The sequence below is a fragment of the Orbicella faveolata genome, unplaced genomic scaffold (assembly GCF_042242905.1).
Source record: "Orbicella faveolata isolate gen_17 unplaced genomic scaffold, um_ofav_v1 contig_26, whole genome shotgun sequence".
Taxonomy (NCBI): domain Eukaryota; kingdom Metazoa; phylum Cnidaria; class Anthozoa; order Scleractinia; family Merulinidae; genus Orbicella; species Orbicella faveolata.
The window spans coordinates 10993740-11013954 of NW_028301554.1; the positions used below are offsets into that span (position 1 = coordinate 10993740).

At 38.4% G+C, this 20215-nt stretch overlaps 3 protein-coding genes across 8 annotated transcripts in view; 2 read left to right on the top strand and 1 right to left on the bottom strand.

Moving 5' to 3' along the window:
• The window catches only part of LOC110067114 (putative E3 ubiquitin-protein ligase HERC1), a 302388-nt gene extending 282662 nt beyond the window's left edge, over positions 1 to 19726 (top strand). For 4 of the 5 annotated variants that reach the window (XM_089295095.1, XM_089295098.1, XM_089295096.1 and 1 more), the window contains 2 exons: positions 130 to 301; positions 19325 to 19726. In XM_089295095.1, coding sequence (XP_089151221.1) covers positions 130 to 301; positions 19325 to 19513 — 361 coding nt within the window. In that variant the 3' untranslated portion in view covers positions 19514 to 19726. Of the gene's footprint in view, positions 1 to 129; positions 302 to 1391; positions 1465 to 19324 lie in introns of all 5 variants that reach the window. The other variant, XM_089295099.1, reaches the window with a different exon arrangement.
• Positions 1471 to 13807, top strand: LOC149108139 (uncharacterized). Of its 2 annotated transcripts, XM_089295108.1 has the most exons (3): positions 1471 to 6001; positions 6210 to 6387; positions 6867 to 13807. In XM_089295108.1, exons 1-2 carry the CDS (start codon positions 5892 to 5894, stop codon positions 6376 to 6378), a joined length of 279 nt encoding a protein of 92 aa, XP_089151234.1. In that variant the 5' UTR covers positions 1471 to 5891; the 3' UTR covers positions 6379 to 6387; positions 6867 to 13807. The 2 variants fall into 2 exon arrangements, with proteins under 2 accessions (XP_089151234.1, XP_089151233.1); XM_089295107.1 differs by lacking the exon at positions 1471 to 6001 and having other exon boundaries at positions 6008 to 6387.
• On the bottom strand, positions 10523 to 11860 carry LOC110067120 (uncharacterized). Its single transcript, XM_089295104.1, has one exon. It carries the CDS (start codon positions 11719 to 11721, stop codon positions 11062 to 11064), a length of 660 nt encoding a protein of 219 aa, XP_089151230.1. The 5' UTR covers positions 11722 to 11860; the 3' UTR covers positions 10523 to 11061.
• Positions 19727 to 20215: the final 489 nt, after the last annotated feature.

Sequence of the window (20215 nt, forward strand, 5' to 3'; positions counted from 1 at the left end):
CAATGTAATTCTGTGGAATCGCTTTGATAATTTAATTATTAAATTAACTATTCCATATTCTAGTCTATCTTGTCTGTGTTATTATGTATTTGTAATTTATGCATTTCGTTATTACGTTTTGGGTATTAGGTATCGTGAAGTTGAACCAACTGATCCTCTAGTGATGTGGTTATGGTCTACATTAGAGTCATTCTCCAATGATGAGCGAGTGTTGTTCGTGAGATTCGTATCAGGCCGCTCCAGGCTTCCAACATCAGCGTCCGACCTTTCTCAACGTTTTCAAATAGTCAAAGTTGATAGGGTAAGTACTCATGAAAAATCCTGATCTGTTCAGTGTATTTAATATTTTATTACCAACACACTGGCTCTATCGGACTTTTGAGTAATGATACTGTTCAATTTTGAACGAATAAAGCACGTTTTACTGAGATCTGAATTACCATGGCAACGTAATAAAGTCATAATCTATTTTACATGGAACCGAATACTGAATTTATTATTAAGGGTAATTTTGGAAATACAACACTGTGAACTTCAACTTATCATAGGTGTCTTGACGACAGCAGAATTTAAAAATAAAGTACAAGAGCGTTTTTGTGAAAATTGCGGGTGAAATTTCAAGGCATTAAAATACATTTGATAATGAATGTTAAAAGAATAAAACTACGACGTTTCAAAGTCATCTTGACTTTGACTCCATTATTAAGTATAGGTGTTACCTGTAGTTTCGAGATTAAATACAAGTAAAGGTGATAGAGTAAATTAGAATAAGAAGTGTTTGGTTGTCATTGGTGTTTGACATGAAAGTGCGTGCGGTATTATGTTTAAATAAATACTTTTGCACGTATTGAGTCAGACTGTGTGTTTAACTTCGGTTTCTGCTCACGAATTAATAGCATATCTTGAATAAGGCAAATGTTTTCCGTTCTTAAGAAATGCCGAGGAAAACTGGACTGCCTTATTCAAGAAATGCTATTTATTCCTGAACGGAAACTGAAGTTAAACACACAGTCTGAATCAATACGTGCAAACGTACTTATTTAAACATATAGCGCATGCACTTTCACATCAAAACCAATGACAACCAAACATTTATTATTCTAATGTACTCTATCACCTTTATTTGTATTTAATCTCGAAACTACAGCTAACACCTCTACTTGATAATGGAGTCAAGATGACTTCGAAACGTCGTAGTCTTATTCTTTTAATATTCATTATCAAATGTATTTCGAAATGTTGTCAAAATACAACAAAAACAAATATAGTTTAAGATTTCATTGAAAAACATGTCCACAAGACTCGACTTAATGGCATTTTGGTCATGAATGAACCTGATAACATCTAATTATCTTGTGAAAATCTCAGACATCGCTCCGTTTGATTTTCAGAAACGTTGGCTTGGATATCAACTGGTTTGATATTCAATTACAACTGCATGGTTTTGGTTTTGTTTTGCCCAAGGTATGCCGCTCAACGTTATGCCCTCCTTACCTCTGCTGCTAATATTCTCCATGAAATATGGTCATCGAGAAGCGACGCTAGGAAACTAAATTTGTTTTATTATACGGTGTTTAGTCTGCCAATTGAAAGGCCACGTGCAAGAACGTCCCCTAGATTTTTTGGCCATTTTGAAAGTGTTCAAAAATAGCTGAATTTTGGCATGTAGGCTTCGTTGTACCTGAGAAACATTGCTCCAAATTTTTTTTGGCTGGGGCGCTCTTCGTTCTCGAGAAATAACGTATGCAAAAAGCTCAGTTTTCCAAGCGGCATCTTTTGGAGATCTTTTGTTGAACAAAAAACAAAAGAAACATTATTTTGTTGAACAGCAAACAGGCAGACTGTTTATAGTGTATTCCACTGAATCTTAGCTGTCTTAAAGTCAAAGGAAAATAGTATATAGAGCGGAAATCTGGGAACAGATTGTTTACATCGGTTATTGTGACGTAAACACAACACGTGAATCGATCGAGCGGCAAACGAAATACTATCGAACGAAAAAGAGGTGTGCCGCATTAGAGCTCTGTCAACTAATATCTTAAGCATTGTGTTAAAGTACCTTGTGTGCCTGCCTGGTGGTTGAGAGGCATCATAAAGCCTCGATAAACCCGTAAGTCATCAGCACGTTTTAAAGAATCAAAATGTGTTTTGAAACTTCGAAGGTAGCTGATATACCGTAATTGTGTTATTGGCATTCGAAGTCAGATCGAGCCAGGCAGCAAAGTCCAAGAGCAGTTCTTGCCCAAGAAAAATACCCTCTCACGAGTTGTGACCCATTTGCCAAGCGTTGCTAGTGTCAAAGTTTGGAAAGCGAGAACTGGTTTTTGAGTGATAAAATTTGTCTTGTATCGACCGCCATGTTTTCCCGTGCACGAGGTGTAAAGACCCTTTCCGGCATGCATTGCGATCACATTCTGCGCGAGTTTCTCGAACTGGTAACTAGATTGTTTCGGCTTTTTTCATTTAAAGATAATAATGGCCAACAAGTAGCGATCGATTGTAACATAGATCTGTGATCCAGGTTGCATTGATTTTGTTTCATATCGGCATGATTTGTAGTGTTTTGAACTTCTGGGATCAGCGGACATGCAGATGTATGGAGACCCGTACATTGCGCAGAAGGGTTAATTTGTTAATCTGTTAGGCGGTGCGTGACATAAAGCTACGATCGCGTTGGTCGAAAAATATGTATTTATCTCGTGATTTTTAGCCATTTAAGACGTTGCTGTATTTGGAAAAGTGCTTATTTGATGTTTATTTGTTCAGTGCAGATAATCATTGTCCCAGATAACCAAAGTAAGTTCCAGATGTTAACACTATTTTCCGGCCGCCATATTTTACCTATTTAAACCTGAAATCAACATTTTTGAGCTTATACGTTGCGTGATATTAACATTTTGCTGTTTTCTAAGTGAAATCAACGTCCTTTCCGTCACGCGTTACGTGAAATCAACATTTTTACCTATTTAGACCTGAAATTAACAATTTTTAGCTTATTCTCGGTTTTCACCAGTCATGTGATCAAAACTAAAAATCGTAACCATTCAATAAATAAATTCAAGAATCTGGAATATGATAGATGATTGCTATATAAACAACCTCGCCAAGAATCAGGTTTCTGCTGTTTTTCATTCGCCCGTTATTCGCAGAAGTGTGTCATCCAAATTTATAGAGCTTTGTATGGAGACGCCATGTTTGTGCCCTTCGGAGGGGCACAAACATGGCGACCGTAAAATAACAAAAACATCCGTCATTGAGTTTTGCTATTGAAACGAAAATTTTTACTCTAGTTCTCCGACACATTGAAATAAATGCTTCTTCTAGTGCAAGCACCGTTTATTTAACAAAAACTAAAGCGATAACTCGTCTTTTGACCTACGCGACAGTCTTTTCTGGCCGCCATTTTCATGTCACGCAACGCAAAAGCTTGGAGTGCTCTGTTACAAAAAGAAGAACTCTGTCGAGCTAAAACATTGTCAAACGTCACGTTCCTACAGGGTCTTTTATCTGAAACTAAAACCTCAGAAGGAAGGATAATTTCTAATTTTGGAATATGACTACGTCACATGAAAACCAAGAATACGTTGCGTGAAATTAACATTTTGCTGTTTTTTAAGTGAAATCAACATCCTTGCCGTCACGCGTTAACATGAAATCAGCATTTTTACCTATTTAGACCTGAAATTAACAATTTTTAGCTTCTAAGTTGCATGAAATTTACATTTTGCTGTTTTCTAAGTGAAATCAACACCCTTGCCGTCACGCGTTAACGTGAAATCAGCATTTTTACCTATTTAGACCTGAGATCAACAATTTTTAGCTGATAAGTTGCGTGAAATTAACATTTTGCTGTTTTCTAAGTGAAATCAACATTTTTGCCTATTTAGACCTGAAATCAACATTTTTGAGCTTATACGCTGCATGAAATTAACATTTTGCTGTTTTCTAAGTGAAATCAACATCCTTGCCGTCACGCGTTAACGTGAAATCAGCATTTTTACCTATTTAGACCTGAAATTAACATTTTTGAGCTTATACGCTGTGTGAAATTAACATTTTGCTGTTTTCTAAGTGAAATCAACATCCTTGCCGTCACGCATTAACATGAAATCAGCATTTTTACCTATTTAGACCTGAAATCAACATTTTTGAGTTTATACGCTGCGTAAAATTGACATTTTGCTGTTTTCTAAGTGAAATCAACATCCCTACCATCATGGGTTAACATGAAATCGACATTTAAACCTTTTTTGACCTAAAATCAACATTTTTGAGCTTTTACATTGCGTAAAATTGACATTTTGCTGCTTTCTAAGAGAAATCAACATCCTTGCCGTCGCACGTTAACATGAGTCAACATTTTAAGCACTTTTGACCTGAAATCAACAAATTTGAGCTTATATAAGCTGCGTGAAATTGACATTTTGCTGGTTTCTAGGAAAAATCAAAGTCCTTGCGGTCGTGGCAGGCCGATGCTTTGTTATAATAAACCGAGGCGAGACTTCGACTTATAACAAAGGCTTGGCTTGGCTATTATAACAAAGGATCGGCTCTGTTTATCATAACAAAGGCCCAGCTTCGTTTATTTGAAGGACTCGGCGGGAAAAGGGCATCAGGTATTTTAATCAAAGGTGAACTTTGTCGAAAACGCTCCAACTTTCGCATGCAGTTTTGTTCATGTATGTTAAGCAATGTCCCGTAGTTTTCGCGCTAAAGTTTGCTTCGTTCTCGAGATATTGCGTATGCAATAAACCACTCGGTTTTTCCAACTTGTGTGCCTTTTTTGCATACGTTATTTCTCGAGAATGAAAAGCAACCCAGCGAAAAAAACTTCAGAGCAATGTTTCTCAGGTGAAACGAAGCCCACATGCCAAAATTCAGCTAGTTTTAAGCACTTTCAAAAATGGCCGAAAAATCTAGGGGACGTTCTTGCACGCAGCCTTTCAATTACGTTGTCAACTGTTTTTTTTTCGAGAAGTACAAAGTTTTATAATTGATACTAATCGCTTTTCAGTGGCCACTGTTTGATTGTTAAAATAATTGCGTTCGACATTTAAGGTCCGGTAATACAGGCAACATTTTTCTTCAACTTGTCTCGCAACATTGTTGCATTGCAAGTTGAAACACTCTTGCGTGTATTACCACTTTTGTGACCAACTTGTCTCGCAGCAAATGAAGTGTTGCAAATTTGTGGAATCCTGGGCATATGATTGGTCAGTTGTGTGTAAACAAAGATTGCGGCTGCTCAACTCTTTCTTTGTCAGAAGAGAGCACTTGCCGCTCTCTGTTTGGGCCTTTTGCTCGGTGAAGACGAGGAAAGGCCTCGAAAACGAAAGCGAAAAGTTTACATGCAACAATGGATTTCCCGGAGAGAGGAGAGGGGCGTTTTTCACCAGTTAATTAGAGAGCTTGAAGTAGGGGATGTCCTGGTATACAAAGAGTTTTTCCGTATGACGAAAGAGCAATTTTCTTTTCTGTTGGGAAAAGTATCCCCTCTGATCCAAAAGAAGGAGCAACCACCGCCTATCAATGCTGTCCAGGCGACAATCCAGCCAGATGAACACCTAGCTGTAACGCTACGGTATTTGGCAACGGGAGAAACGTATCATTCCCTCAAGTACTTGTTCAGAATTTCACGCCAAACAATTTCTTCAATCATGTCAGAAACAAGCCGTGCCCTGTACAAGGTAGGCAGCTCTTAAAATCTTCTATTTACTTATATAACAACATCGAAATTTACATACTTGACATACATTTTAATGTCCTATACTACAGGTACTCATTCCAGAATATCTAAAAGTACCAAACACAGAAAGTGGAGGACACAGTGGCAGACAAATTTAAGGCAAGATGGAATTTTCCGAATGGTATCGGAGCTATAGACAGGAAACATGTCATCGTTCAGCAGCCATCTAATTCTGGCTCACATTATTATGATTACAAAGGGAACAACAGCATTGTTCTCCTTGCTGTATTTGGGCCTGACTACCAGTGCCTTTGGGTGAGTGCTGGGACAAATGGTCATTCGCCAGACTCTGCCATATGGCAAAATTGTGACCTGAAAAAAGCACTGAGTTCATGTCAAAACACTTTGAATTTACCAAAGTCAAGACCCTTGCCAGGGAGGGCAATGCCAGTACCCTATGCCCTGACAGGACACAATGCCTTTGCCTTAACAAGATTTTTGATGAAGTCTTTCCCGCTTACAGGATTGTCAAGAGCACAGAGGATTTTCAATTACAGGTTGTCACGCATGCGGAGAATCTCAGAGAATTGTTTTGGTATCATCGCGAACAGATGGAGGGTATTTCGTGCTCCAATTCTCCTGCCTCTCGACACAGTCGTCGACTTGATTTTGGTAGCACTGGTGCTGCATAATTTTCTAAGGTAGGGCTATAAAATCAAGCGTTACAAACCATATTCCTTTGTTGTGTATATCAGTAGCTCAAAATGAAAACTACTGAATGCTACCCAAAATAGAATTTATAAGCAGTGCATCAGATTGCATTTATGTACTGTACCTAAAAACAATTTTTTTTTTTCTAGATGACCAATATATACAATCACAAGCTTACGAAAGCCACTACATGTACACCATTTTTTTAATCTGATGCATCGAAGGGAATTTAATAGCACATGGTGACATCAAATCTCTTAGCCGATCAACGTTCAGTTCAATCATGCAGACTTCATCTTGTGCAGTCTGGTTATATCATACACACCATTTTCATTATTTGTTAACAGCCTGCATATCATGATCATCAGAGTTAGTTGACAAACAAAGAATCATGATTGCTCAATTACATAAATACATAAATATATGCTAAATTTAAAATACGAATTATGCCCTCAAATTTTCCCTTCAGAATAAATGGACTGACAGATCAGGAGGATGAGGAAGGCAACGTGATCCCTGGGCCTTGGAGGTGCAACAGCAGTGAGCTGTCATCATGATTTGACTATCATCCCAATACAGCAACAATTATTCAACTGAAGCTAGGGCAATATAGAGAAGAGTACATGCATTATTTCATGAAGGAGGGAGCAGTGCCATGGCAGTGGAGACTGTGTGGAGAGGGCACTGTTTGAGCTGGTGTGAATCAAGTTTAGTTACATTTCCTATGTACAATGAAAGCCACTAAGCCATGAACACAACATTTTTCAGAATTATGTTTATTGTTTTGCAACCAATCTGATGTGAGATGAAAGGCTTGGAGTAGACGTGCTGTCTGGCAGTGCCTGATCATGTCTACTCAAGCTTAAAGTGTTTATGACAGATGTTTTTTATCTTCATAATGGTATCTATATGGGATACTGACATGAAAATCAAAAAAGTTGGATTCAGTTTTTTCATTCACTGCATTTAGTCATTGTCCTCCAAAAGAGTCCAATTTCACTTCTGGTTGGATCAGATAAAACACGAGGTGGAGGACTGGGACTATTCTGTCTGTAATGTCAAAAAAAGAATGCTTTTCCCTGATTTTCCTGTTTCTCTTGTCATGTTATTTGTTTCAGTGGGAAAGATAGCTGAAAATGGTCTAAAGATGTGTCATGTATGGCTGCAGCAATGTGAAAGACAACAAGGAAATTATTTTCTTTTCTATTATTGTTGTTATGACATCACGGGCTGACTAGTCCCAGGTTCCCACCTCGCGCAGTTTCTGACCCAACCGTAAGTGAAATTTCATTCTTTTGGATGACTAAAATGCAGTGAATAAAAAACTATATCAAATTGTCTTTCGATTTTCTTGTCATGATCCCATGTAGATTCCTTCAAGAAAATGATAAAATATATCTGTTAACATAAGCTCTGAAATAAAATCTAATCAATTTGTGGTGGTTACAACTTGTGGTTTCATCTCACATCTGATTGGTCGTGAACCTACATTCCAGAAAACTTAAAGCAAAAAAACCATTGCTCAATGCTGACTTGATTGACCATGCATTTGATTAGAGCTAGTATGAACAAATATCAAAATTGAAAATTATATGTATATGAAAGTGGCGGATCTAGGGGAGGGACCCAGGGCACCCCCACCCCCAAACGGCGGAACATTTTTTCAATAGCGGGGCCTTTCCTTATCTCAGGGTCTGGACTAGTACTTAAGCCCCCCTCCCTACCTCAATGTCTGGATCTGCCACTGTATGAAATTCACAGGTTCTTTTCATAGTGCCCTCTGTAACTGGCAGTCTTGTTTGCCAGAGAATTGAATTTTTAGGGACAATATTGTGAGTTTCTTATATTGATAATTTTGTCTAAAAATGTTGTGTCTTGTGGTTTCCATTTTATGGTGTATAAAGAAATAACATTTTCTGTGAGTTCATAATAATTTTGGAAGATTAGATTTGAGCATTTCATATAGCACATCTTTGTGTTTAACAGATTTAATGCACTTGTCATTGGCTTTCCCCTGAGGGGCAGAGGCCATTATGTGCTGGCACTGGAACTTTGTGGGGACTCTCAAAATTCCAGGTGGTGGAAAAATGCAGATACCTTGCTTGCTTGCATCAAAGCAAACAAGTGGATAAATCTAAGGATCCAGAGGACCGCTGAAAGGTGTTGTCTTTGGAACAATCAATTGAACAAACTGTATTGTTATACCTCCCAACTCAAGCACGTTTTTCAGTAGGAGAGCATGTCACATGTCATGGGTCAAAACTCACTAACTCCCTAGGAAAACAAAAACTTTCGCCTTGCACGTGATCAGGTTGTGCTCCTTGAAACCGCAGCAAATTTGTGAGCCAGTCGGCATCAAGCAAATGATTGCTTCGCATTTTTTCCTATTTTTGAGTTGGGAGATATAACAAAACAAAACAAAAACAAAACTGTGGACCGCAATGTGAGGCTCTCGGGGAAACAAAACTCAACATTTCCCTTGGGGCCAGTCGTTAAGTGCTTAATAATTTATTGGACTTATATTGCTCTATTATTATTTATTCTGAGAGCCTACCATGTGACCTACAAATAACTGGCTAATAATAATGGTCTGCTCACGCCCATTAGCTAATTTGCTGCAAATAGTATTGTGCTCATGCATAGTTGTGTCCACGTCCAATAAAAAATGGCAAGAAAAGGGCAGATCACTTTCCTAATTATGAACAACAAACTTGGTGATTGAATGATAAAACAATTATTGGACGAGTTTGAGCAAAACTGTTGTGATCAATTTGTCAGTGTCATTGTCAATTTTCTGCTCTCCACTAACAAATCACAATATTTTGGTCAAACTCGTCCAATAATTGTTAATTGTTGCCACCAGCAGGGTTATTGACCAGGGCCCCCCTCAGCAAAGAAGCTGATGACAAGTAAATTATATAGGTAAATTTGTAAAGTCCAGCTCATTTTGCTGAATGATTTCCATCAATCTCACACGGTTCATGTCAATAACTTCATCAAGACATTTAGATTCATGACAAACAGTGTGTTCGCTATCTGCACAGAAATGCATAATGATATTGATATTTGATGTTCAGGAAATTACAAATTTGTGGCTAGAACCACAATTTTTATCTTTCACAGTTTCATACATAATATAGACTGTATTATAAAGACACCATTTCAAGCCCTTTTCCAGGCACCTTGTTGTTTTAACTATTTTTCCATTCCAAAAGGCAGATGGAAAGATACAAATTAATAATTAGATCATGCTGTAAATAAGTCAAAATTTATTGTGTTAATTTATAACATTTGTGTTGTACAGCAAATCTTTCACATGACTTAATTAGGAGTGTTGAGTACATATATGTGTACCATTTGAACAGGTACCAATGACTATAAATCATTTGATACATAACTTTTGCTGATCTGCAAGACTTTTGGAAGCAATACATATTGTAAAATACTTCAAGAGACCATAATAATTTACTCAATTAACTGTAACTTATTACAAATGAGACCTTTAAGGTCCTTATAAGCATGTACCATTTCAATAAGGTAACCATATGTCTTACAGGAAATGGACTTCACATCATGCTATTTATAAAGGTATTAAAGTATGGTTTCATAAAAAAAAGGACCAGAATAATTTATTTAATTAACTGTATAACTTATTTGAAATGAGATTTTTAAGATCCTCATAAGTATCAGTGTACCATTTTAAAAAGGTATATATAATGAAATAAAATTTTTTAAAGAGGAGTGTATATTTGTAACCATATATCTTTTAGGAAATGGACATAATTTACATCATGCCATTTTAAAAAAGTATGAAGGAATACATACAAATATGTTTTAATAAAATGTCAGTAATAATTTTTCTACTAGAAATGACCTCATTTTGAAGGGTACATTTCTTCAGTATTTAAATGTCTGGCTTATTAGCTAGGGCACTCAACAGGAAAATCAGCTCAAGAGACCCAAAGTTATGACTACGAGAACGAAGACATGCTAAATTGCTCTTACAAGAGATGTTAACCTCCATGTTAATTAATCCCAGACAGTGCTGAAAAAATTAAGTTGACTACAAAAGGTTAAAAGTGTCAGTGAAGAAAATTAAAATTTAGTGACAACAGAAGGTTAAACTTTGTTTTTGTTTTTTTTTACATATTCTAATAACTTAAAGTAAACGAAAAAATGGACTGTGGACTGAGGACTGCTTGCAGATACAGGTGTGGATTGTGGAGTAAAGCATTCCATTTCCAAATCAAAAATTACATCGTTGATTCTTTTCTTAGCAATAGCCAGGTGGCAACCAGAAAACTGTCGTAATGTAGACTTGAGCGATTTTACAATGGTACTGATGGAATCGTTACGATTTTCCACATTTGGCTGACCAATTGCAAGTGGCAAAGGGGTCTGCCGGCATTTTATGGCTTCTTTGTAAAGATCCAGTTTTACCTTATTCAATAATAATAACAATAATTAACAATTACTTACCAAAGTGAAGGTGAAGAGTGAAATAGGAAGAGTTATTTAAGGACGCTCTTCGTTTTGCCTAAATTACAATAAAGTAAACGTCTATAGCTACCTCTTCAACATCTTTCGCCTTCTCAGCTTTAATTTTCTTTGCCGGTCTCTCATTTTCTGTAGGATCAAGTGTTGAAACAGCAGGGTCGACGTCGTCACTTCCCTTGATAAACATCAAAGATTTTAAATATTTCCACTGCGATGTGTACACGACGTCCGCACCGGTTCCACTGACCTTGCTGTCTTCTTTTTTGACCTCGGTTAAAAATGGTCTTAAGCACATTCCACCGATTTTTAATGTCGTCGTGGCTTCTACCAGTGAGAAGCTCGGAAAGCTTTGTGTAGCTCAGTTCCTTCAAGTTTCTGTTTTGGTAGGATGAGAGCCTGTAATTCCATAGGATGTCATTTTGTTTATGGTACTCTATCAACTGCTCTGTCTCGTTCTCCGTCCGCTCACTTTCTTCTTTTGCCCTTAGCGAACGAAGAACATCTTCTTTCATATAACTTAACGTTTCGAAGAACTTCCACCTGGACTTCTGGTCGTCACTTTCCTTCTTAATTTCCCGTGCCAACGAAGTCCTCGCCGTGTGAAGCTGTCGTTTCAGATAGGCCGGCGACAAGTTGAATTTTTGTGAGAGTTCCTCCAGGCATTTTTCCTCTTGCTGCTTGTTTTGCTGCTTGTTTTTTGAAGGGACATAGGAGGTGTCCCAAAGGCTACGATAGCCCTCGAGTTCTTTGTATAGGGCAAATTTCTGACTTCCTGAGAGTTTCTGGTCTACTTCAACAGCTTCTATCTCGTCTTCTCCATCCGCCATGTTTTTTATTAAAATTTGCCGCGAAGCCGCGCTCCGCTGACAGCCAATCACAAGCGTTGAATTCAAACTTGCTGCGAGGCAAGGAGAAGCTTCAGTGGTAATACGAGCAACAAAACTAAAATTTGTTGCAGAAAGTAGAACTCAAGTCTACTTTTCGCCACACGTCGCCTCAACTTGCAACACTATATTTTGCTGCGAGACAAGTTGGTCACGCACGTGGTAATACGCGCAACAGAGGATTTCAACTTGCAATACAACAATGTTGCGAGACAAGTTGAAGAAAAATGCTGCCCGTATTACCGGACCTTTAGGAGAACGGAACATAAACTCAACGCGCAATAGAACTGGGCATGAAAGCCTGAGCGAAAAAAACAACTCGATTTTTGGTAGATCGGGTTGGCTCCCGGATACGGAAATACGTATCTTGGTACGTTTGGCGCACATGGCCTCGGTCTGATGCATTGCCTCGCTTTGGTTTACCCAGACGTCGTGTGTTTCCATGTGCTTTTCTTCGTTCATTGTCCTACGCGGGAATCTTCGCAGTTTTCCCCAAGGTTAATGGAGTTGTGTTGATTTATTCGAACTACTATTAGCTAAAATGGCTTAAGGTACTTATCTGAACACCAGAAAGCTGTGTAGTGTCGTATTTTCTCCGAAACTGCGTTGGTAACACACGGATTTGTGATCTGTCAAGTCAGCTGCTTTCCTCGGCGATTCAACTTCTCTGTGGGAATAATCGAGAATAAAGGCTCGACTGTAATAGCTCGAATAAAGCGTGGTTCACACTAGCGACATAACGACATAAAGAAAAGATCAGTTTTATCTTTATGTCGTTATATTCATGCTGTTATGTTGCTACATGTTCACACTACAAACATAACGTCCTTTTTACGTCGAGATAACGTCCTTTTTATGTCGTTCGTGACGATGTCGTTATGTCGCTAGTGTGAACCAGGCTTATCAGCGCAACTTCACTAACCTTGTGAAAGACTGCGAAGATTCCAATGTAGCACAACAAACGACGTAAAGGAAATGGAAATACACACCGCTCAAGGAACTTCACTGCACGTAAGCTAATGGGTGTACATATAAGGTAAAAACGGTCATATTTGGAAATAAAGTGCAATATACTGTTATTCTTTTCTATAGTTATACACAATACGTAACCTTACTAAATGATGCGCCAATAAAATGATGCCAATAAATGACACAAAAGTTAAACAATTCCCCTAAAAATACACAACTCGGCAAACCCTGGAAGGGAAATGACATAAATGGGCTTAAATATGCGCTGCTGTTAAGGGTAAGCTTTTCAAGCAGTCTACTGTGGGTATAGGAATCAGGATTTTGGTGAACAATGGGGAATCTTGATATAGAAAGAATTGGAGTTTCTGATTTTTTATTAAGTTTATTTAAATAGCCAAATTTATGGTATGTAATTTTAATAGGGAAGGTATTTCTGGTACTCAACCTACAATCAGATGTCCAAATACCAACTGAATATCCTCTGTTTTAACCCAAAAATTTCATGTTCCCAGCAACACATCCCGTTGACAAATTCCCAGAGTTCCCCTTCCCCCCGGGTATCGAACGCACTTCACTTGTCTCTGATTACCACTAGTATATCTCTATATATCTAAGTTTAACTCGTTTTCAGTGCAATTGTTGTGTTGTTCAGTTTATGTGTGTGTTTGTGTGAGAGCCTGAATAAATGAAGTGAAAATTGTAATATTGTAATCCCCCTTGATAAGCCTACAATCGTGGACAATAGTCTTGGGACAAATTTGCACTTTTGGCGCTTTTGCGCACACGCCAGACGCGAATACAACTTCACCTGCCTAACCTCGCCCCACGCCACACATACAATGTTGAAAACTAGTATCTGCAATTTCTCCTAGTTTTCAACATTGTATTGGGTGGGGAGGGGACACAACATCGCGATTTTAAAAGGACAGCGCGCTTTTTTCAAACTTCTGTCGTGAAACACGGGAAAATGCGTTCGACAGAACGCAGTTCTAATCGCGTAATGCATAAAAATTCGAGATCTGTGTATCTATCTATCAATCTATCTATCGGGGGACACCAATTTGCCCCCCCCCCCCCCGCCCCAAAAAAAACGAAAAAAAAGTCTTCAGGGGCGAATGATGTCATGTCCATGTGCTGTCTTTCGAGTGTTGTGCAATATCATGATTTCGGACTTTCAGGTGTCGAGGAAGCTTATTGTGGACTGCAGCGGATAGTGAAGTTGTTTATTTAAAGTTCGAAGTCAGTGTTAATGGCATTTAAAAACCTTGTAGACATGTCTTCACGAAATGTGTACGACTTTTCGAGGCAGCCTACTGAAGACTAGCGGATAAGTTGTAACGTTTACGCTGCTTTCTGCTGAATAAATCAAAGGAAGAAATGAGTTTCACTTCGCTGGCCCAGATTTCTGTGCGCAAACTATGTAACGTAAACTCAACGAAAGTGTTTACATAGGATATGAGTTCAACACTCACAGGGTTGCTTTGGTACACCAACATGTCCTCCGTTTCATTGTTTCGGAAGTGAAAATGCCCTGTAGCTGTTACCCCAAAGCCAAGGCGATTCAAAGTCGTGTTCGTAAACAAAATAATTGCCCTAGTTTTGGTACTAAAAGCACGTCGTCTCGCATACCGACGGAACAAACATGGTTGGTATCGATTTACACGGTCAGTATAAAACACGCGCTGCGGACTGCAGACTACGGACTACAAACTGGGTATAAAACACAGACTTATGTAGAAAACGCGGACTAAGCATTACGGACTGGGCATAAAACGCACGCGGACTCAGGTATAAAATGGGGACTGCGGACTAAATGCGTCCTCCCGACTGCAGTCCTTGTTTTTTTACTGACCGGTCGTAACTAATATTACACAATACATGTATAAACGAGAACAAACCCTCTCGTATGCAGGTGCTTTGCGAGCAATTCATTTGTTTCCGCCCCTGCTGAAGGGAGACCAATTCCACGCCTACCTAACAACTCAGGCACAAAATTTTCTCCCTAGAATTTTCGTTTTTTTAACAAACCAAGCCTACCAAAACTCGAACGCACCCTTCAATCTACGATTACTACTAGTTCATTATGTTACATAAGTATCCCAAGGACTTTTGTCCACGATTGTATGTGCTTTAGGGGAAAACAATATCAATCATGTTTACATTTGAAAGAAAAAAAAATGCTTCGGAGTGTAAGTCGTGGATTTAAAAAACAGTCGATTTTTTTAAGGTCGCTAAGTTTTAGTCTAAACTCGGTAAAATGTTGCGCTGATTTTCATCTTTGTGGTTTTGAGGTATGTCATTAAGTCAGAGAATGTTCACTCTGCAAACATAACGACATAATGTCCTTATGTCGGTGCACCTGTATCGTACAACTCATAGTTTGGAAGCCGTTAAAGCCTGATTTTTTTTTTTTTCAGACTTAGTTTCCGCAACCGCTATGGCGCTTTGTTCTCCACACTGACTGAAATAAGATTGACTTTCTTTATTATGCTCCTTCTCTCAGTACGGCTTACCTCATCTCATTAAGTTTTTGCCAAGTTTCTCCTAGCTGCCAATCGATCTTATCAGCATGGCTTGGTCACTATTGTCGACTTTTCTGCTAAAGGTTATCTCTAGTTTATATTCTTCATCGGGTTTATGTTTAATTTCAAGCACTTTCGTAGCACAAGTACATTGCATTGCAGCGCTATCTCGAATTAGGCTAGCTGACAAATACGCGGGAATTTTGGAAACAAATTCGCAGGAGAGTATGCGATACAATTTCCATTCAAAAAGATTTAGCCTTGAAGGCTGATTATGGATACTAAATACATAATTAAATCGATAAATTAGCGAAGAGAAAATTTATACATCAATACTCAACACTCGATAAAAGGAACAACTGTGGCTTACTTAGCCACAACCCTAAAAAGATGGGGTTAACAAGTTTGTTTCACTTTTACTCAAATATGCTTTCCTACCTGTAACTGTGTAACTGAAACTTGGGATTGTATAGCTGTAGTTGTAAACCAAAAAGGTTATTTTATGAACTACAGTGTAAAGCAGTCTTCTACTTCTGGAAATGTTTTTTAGTGGTAAATACAAGTGAAGTTCTTACTATTAATGGAGACCTCATACATAACGTATGCATGGAATAAAAAGCATTTGAACCCGCTTTCAGTGTTACGTGCATAGACGACGTCTTTCAACATGCCGTCTTTTGACATGCTATGTAACCTTGCCTACGTCCAAAACGTAAGCACAACGGACTTCTTTCACGGTCCAGCTCGAATTTTGGTGATGAAAGATGGGTTTAATTGACGTCAAACTAAGTTAAGGAGTATCAAGAAGTCATTCCAGGAGAACTAAATCGACTGTTTTGAATGATTGTACCTTGCGAATATTAACTAGTGAGACAATCTCAGATAATGCGGAGTGCAATGTATAGCTCTGGCACGATAGTCACACATGTCGTATTTACTTTGGTACCTAGGGCTTTTCCCCTTGCAGAATAGGGAGTTTTAGCAAACCACGACGGCGACGGCGACGAGAGTGTCACCAAACAATTAGCAGAATAATGGCTGTGCACGTGCGTTTTGAATCTTGGTACTTTTCTTTGCCGTCCTCTGTAAAACAACAACGTGAAATGACTAAATTCTACGTATTTTGGAGAACGCGAACCGCAATGGCTAATTTTTCGTATCTTCTTTTGGAATTGAACGATGTCGGTGCATGTTTAGCCTGAGCAAGTTTTTAGACCGATAGGCGTACTGAACTGATTTACACAGTTGCGATATTCGAAGGTAGAATATTAATTCATTTTTTACAAGGCGTCGTCCCCGCCGTCATTGCTAAAACTCCCTAATATGATCAGACCGAAACCTTGATAAGACGTGATCTTGTCACAATCTTAGCAGTGCGTACGTTTCATGTCTTTACTTTCATTCGATGTTCAACAATAACTTACAATTGCTGTTTGTCAAGACCGCTTTCAAATTTTACGCTGGTGTTTAACGTTGATTTTGTTCATTTCAAAATTAGTAGCAAATGTGACAATTTTACTTTTCACGCCAACGTTTGTTACTCGATACTTTTGTTTTCCTCGCAAAGGTATGTAACATAAAACCCTTGTTTTCTCGAAAACTTAAGAGATAAATGGAAGAAAGTAAATATCTTATGAGGAAATGGAACAAAGTTAAATATCTTATGAGGAAATGGAAGAAAGTAAATATCTTGTGAGGAAATGGAAGAACGATTGTGTTTCATTCAAAACGCAAATTTTCTTTTCACCGATAAACAAGAAGTAATTTAATCATCAAATAGTCACGAAATACCACGTTCTTATACAGTTTCCACCTCAGTGATATTGATTATTAGTATAATTTCCAGAGGTGAATATAACAATTGGACATTCTGATTGGTCGAAAAGCTCATCATATGACGCTATATTCACCCCGCTAGAGCTTGGTTACTAAGCTCGCCATTTTTGCTATCTCGGCAAGTAAACATGGCACACAGTTGCTGAATTAAGTTTTCATTTATTCGAAAGACACCACTCCAAGTCCAGGATATTTGAAAGGATGGATAATTTTTGAAATGACTGCTGCCGCCCTTGGACCAAAAATCTTTTCAAGAACTCGTATTCAAGACTTTTAAGAATCGTAAACGCAGTGGTTGCGTCGATTTCCAGCAGGTCAGATCGACTGACCGAAATTTATTTTTCTACACACTAAAGTTACTCATTTTTAGGCGATGATGACAACTGTGAATGAAGTCAACAAAGATGAAAAAAAGGTACGGGATGAATTTATTTTTCGTCGTGTTTCGCTCGTTTGTTTTACTGTCGAACTCCATGAGTAAATTGATTGACAATGTAGGCAGGTAGGCAGGCAGGCAGTTGTTGAACTCGGGGCTACCGAGAACAACATCAGCTAGCGGTTAGAACGGGATTTGAACCTGGGACCTACGGATTTCAAATCCGGCGCTCTCAGCACTCGGCCACGCTGCCTCCACAGCGACAATCGATGTACATGTAACTACTGCTGCATACGTGTATGCACAATTGCGTCTTTGTTTTTTGGTTTTATGTTTTAGTCCGTTATTTTGTAGTTCTTGATATTGGCCTCTCAAAATTGTACTAAAACAATTATTCACCTCAGGCTCAGTGAACATTGGAGAATATTCACCAATGTTCACTTCGCCTTTGGCGAATAATTGTTAAATACAACTGAGAAGCGTTAGCGTTTCAACAAGAAGTATTGAAGGTCTGCGCTACTCGGTTGACCGAGATTATGTATCCTACATCGGTAAACGAGTCCATTCAAAGACTGATTAAATTAATTTACGCTTTCATTACGTGTCACGGAATTTGCAGCAATATTTGAACACTTCCCTGGTTTCTTTTGTCACAATTTACAATTACAAGTTTTAATGCCACTGAATCGGGAAAGTTAGGCTAGATATGAACTTTTTGGTCTCTTTCATAGAGACAATTGAAAGGGAAATAAATAAGCCGCTGGGGAGAAGCAAAACGTTTCCATTCTTACTTTGAACTCTGGCAAAGTTTGATGATACAAAGATGATATTTGTTGAGCCGAGATAGGGGTAATTCTAAAAGATACTCAGTCACAGTAGCGTTTTTTGCGCTAAGACGGGAGAAGTGACGTTACCCGAAAAAAAAACTGCTGTCCTCGATCATATCACACGACATATAAAACACCACGTGGCTCTGGGAATGAAGACGGAGTATGTGTGATCTCAAATGAAATGCATCTTTCACCTAATATATAGTCGGCACGAACGCAAACTAATCTGCGCATGCGTTTAGGGAAAATTGGTTTTGTTGTAAAGAGAATAGTACCACAAGGAGGACAAGGGGTTTCCGAAACCAAATAAATAGCTTTGTGATATTATGATTACAGTAAGGTAGGCGTCGCACGTCTTAACGTAGTGCACACAGACAACTACCCTCCCCATCCACTTTCTTGCTTGAGGACTAGGTAAATGATAATTAAACAAATATTAAAGTTTACACCCTGTTATCTAATTGCCTCATTACCTTATTGCCAATGCGGACATCAACCCCCAAACCATCCCAATAGTGCACTCTGCACTAAAAAGCAATACCGGCCCAATTCTACAGAAAGTCACTCTTGAGAACCGATGGACCACATTAACATCGTTTGAATAGGCTTCTTTCCATATATTAACATTCAGTTTGGGAGTGAGGCCTAGAGAACACAAGCAAAAGAAATTGAATGAGCGTGTTTATTCATTTCTTTTGTTTCTGTCCTCTAGACCTCGCTATCAAGCTGAATTTTAATATATAGAAAGTAGCCTATTTTCCCGTAAATTGGGAAACATGCACAGTCCACAATCTTCTTCAACCATTTTAGGCCAATAATTATCATTTATTTGTCATTTCTTTTGCTAATAACCGGAAATATTGCCAGTTTCACAGTTAAACGTTCTTTCAGCCGTTTATGTAGCATGTCGAAAAATGGACGAAAGATGTCGCCTCTGCACGTAACACTGCAAGCGGGTGTAATAGTATAATAATGTACGGTATAACTTGTAATGGTGTATTATTCTCCTGCAGGAACCCGACAGTCTTCCTACTGCACAAACATGCTTTTTTCAGCTACGTCTGCCAAGTTACACAAGCTCCGACAAACTGGCAGACAAGCTAAGATATGCCATTAACAACTGCCGATCTATTGACCTCGACAATTACATGCTTATCAGAAACAATGCTGAAGAAGAAAGAGATCACGAGGATGAGTTTTAGATGACACCTCAGCATCTAATATCGCTGAATAATAAGGATATTGACGAAAGAGGAAAAATCATTTTTTACAAGTGCTCTCCTGTACACAAAAACTAAACCTCCGCTGTATTTTAGGAAATATGCTGTTTTCATTCATTTTGTGACCCTTTCAAGAAGCTTGTGCATATTACAAAAATAATTTTCGTGCAAAATAAAGCCTCTAACTCCTTGTCACCTTTATTCTATTGACTCTCTGTGCTCCAGCTTCTATCCCTCCAACCAGGTGCCTACACTAAAATATAGATGGGTTATTTCAGTCATAGTGTGAATACGCGGGTTGACGAAAATCGACGAAGCAGTGTGTTTTATGTATTGGAGGAAATGGTTAAAATGTACTGCATTCGTATAGAAAACGAGATGAGATAGGAATACCAACTGTCTCGAAACTGGCGCTTGAAATTGCACGAAATATCAACTGTATATAACTATAAGGTGAGCTACGCAAATGAATAGACCATGAGTGGTTGAAAATTTCATTTTATTTAAAAATAGGTTTCATATTTCTACTGCTAACAGAGTGCTTACAGCTTGCATTCTGAATGTGTTGAATAACCACTGATTAAATTTCCTCACTCTAGGCAATTGGCGGCAGGAAAAATCTGGATCTAAGTTATTTGAAACTCCTTTAATTTGCGCTCGAACGGGGAGCTTTCGGTGGTCCGC

What these genes read in the sequence shown, in the direction of transcription:
- LOC149108139 (XM_089295107.1), top strand. Translation starts at nt 6,131, where the DNA reads ATGCCAGTACCCTATGCCCTGACAGGACACAATGCCTTTGCCTTAACA. An exon ending in GTGCTGCATAATTTTCTAAG is followed by an intron (nt 6,388 to 6,866) that starts GTAGGGCTATAA and finishes TTTTCCCTTCAG; the next exon opens with AATAAATGGACTGACAGATC.
- LOC110067120 (XM_089295104.1), bottom strand. Translation starts at nt 11,721, where the DNA reads ATGGCGGATGGAGAAGACGAGATAGAAGCTGTTGAAGTAGACCAGAAA.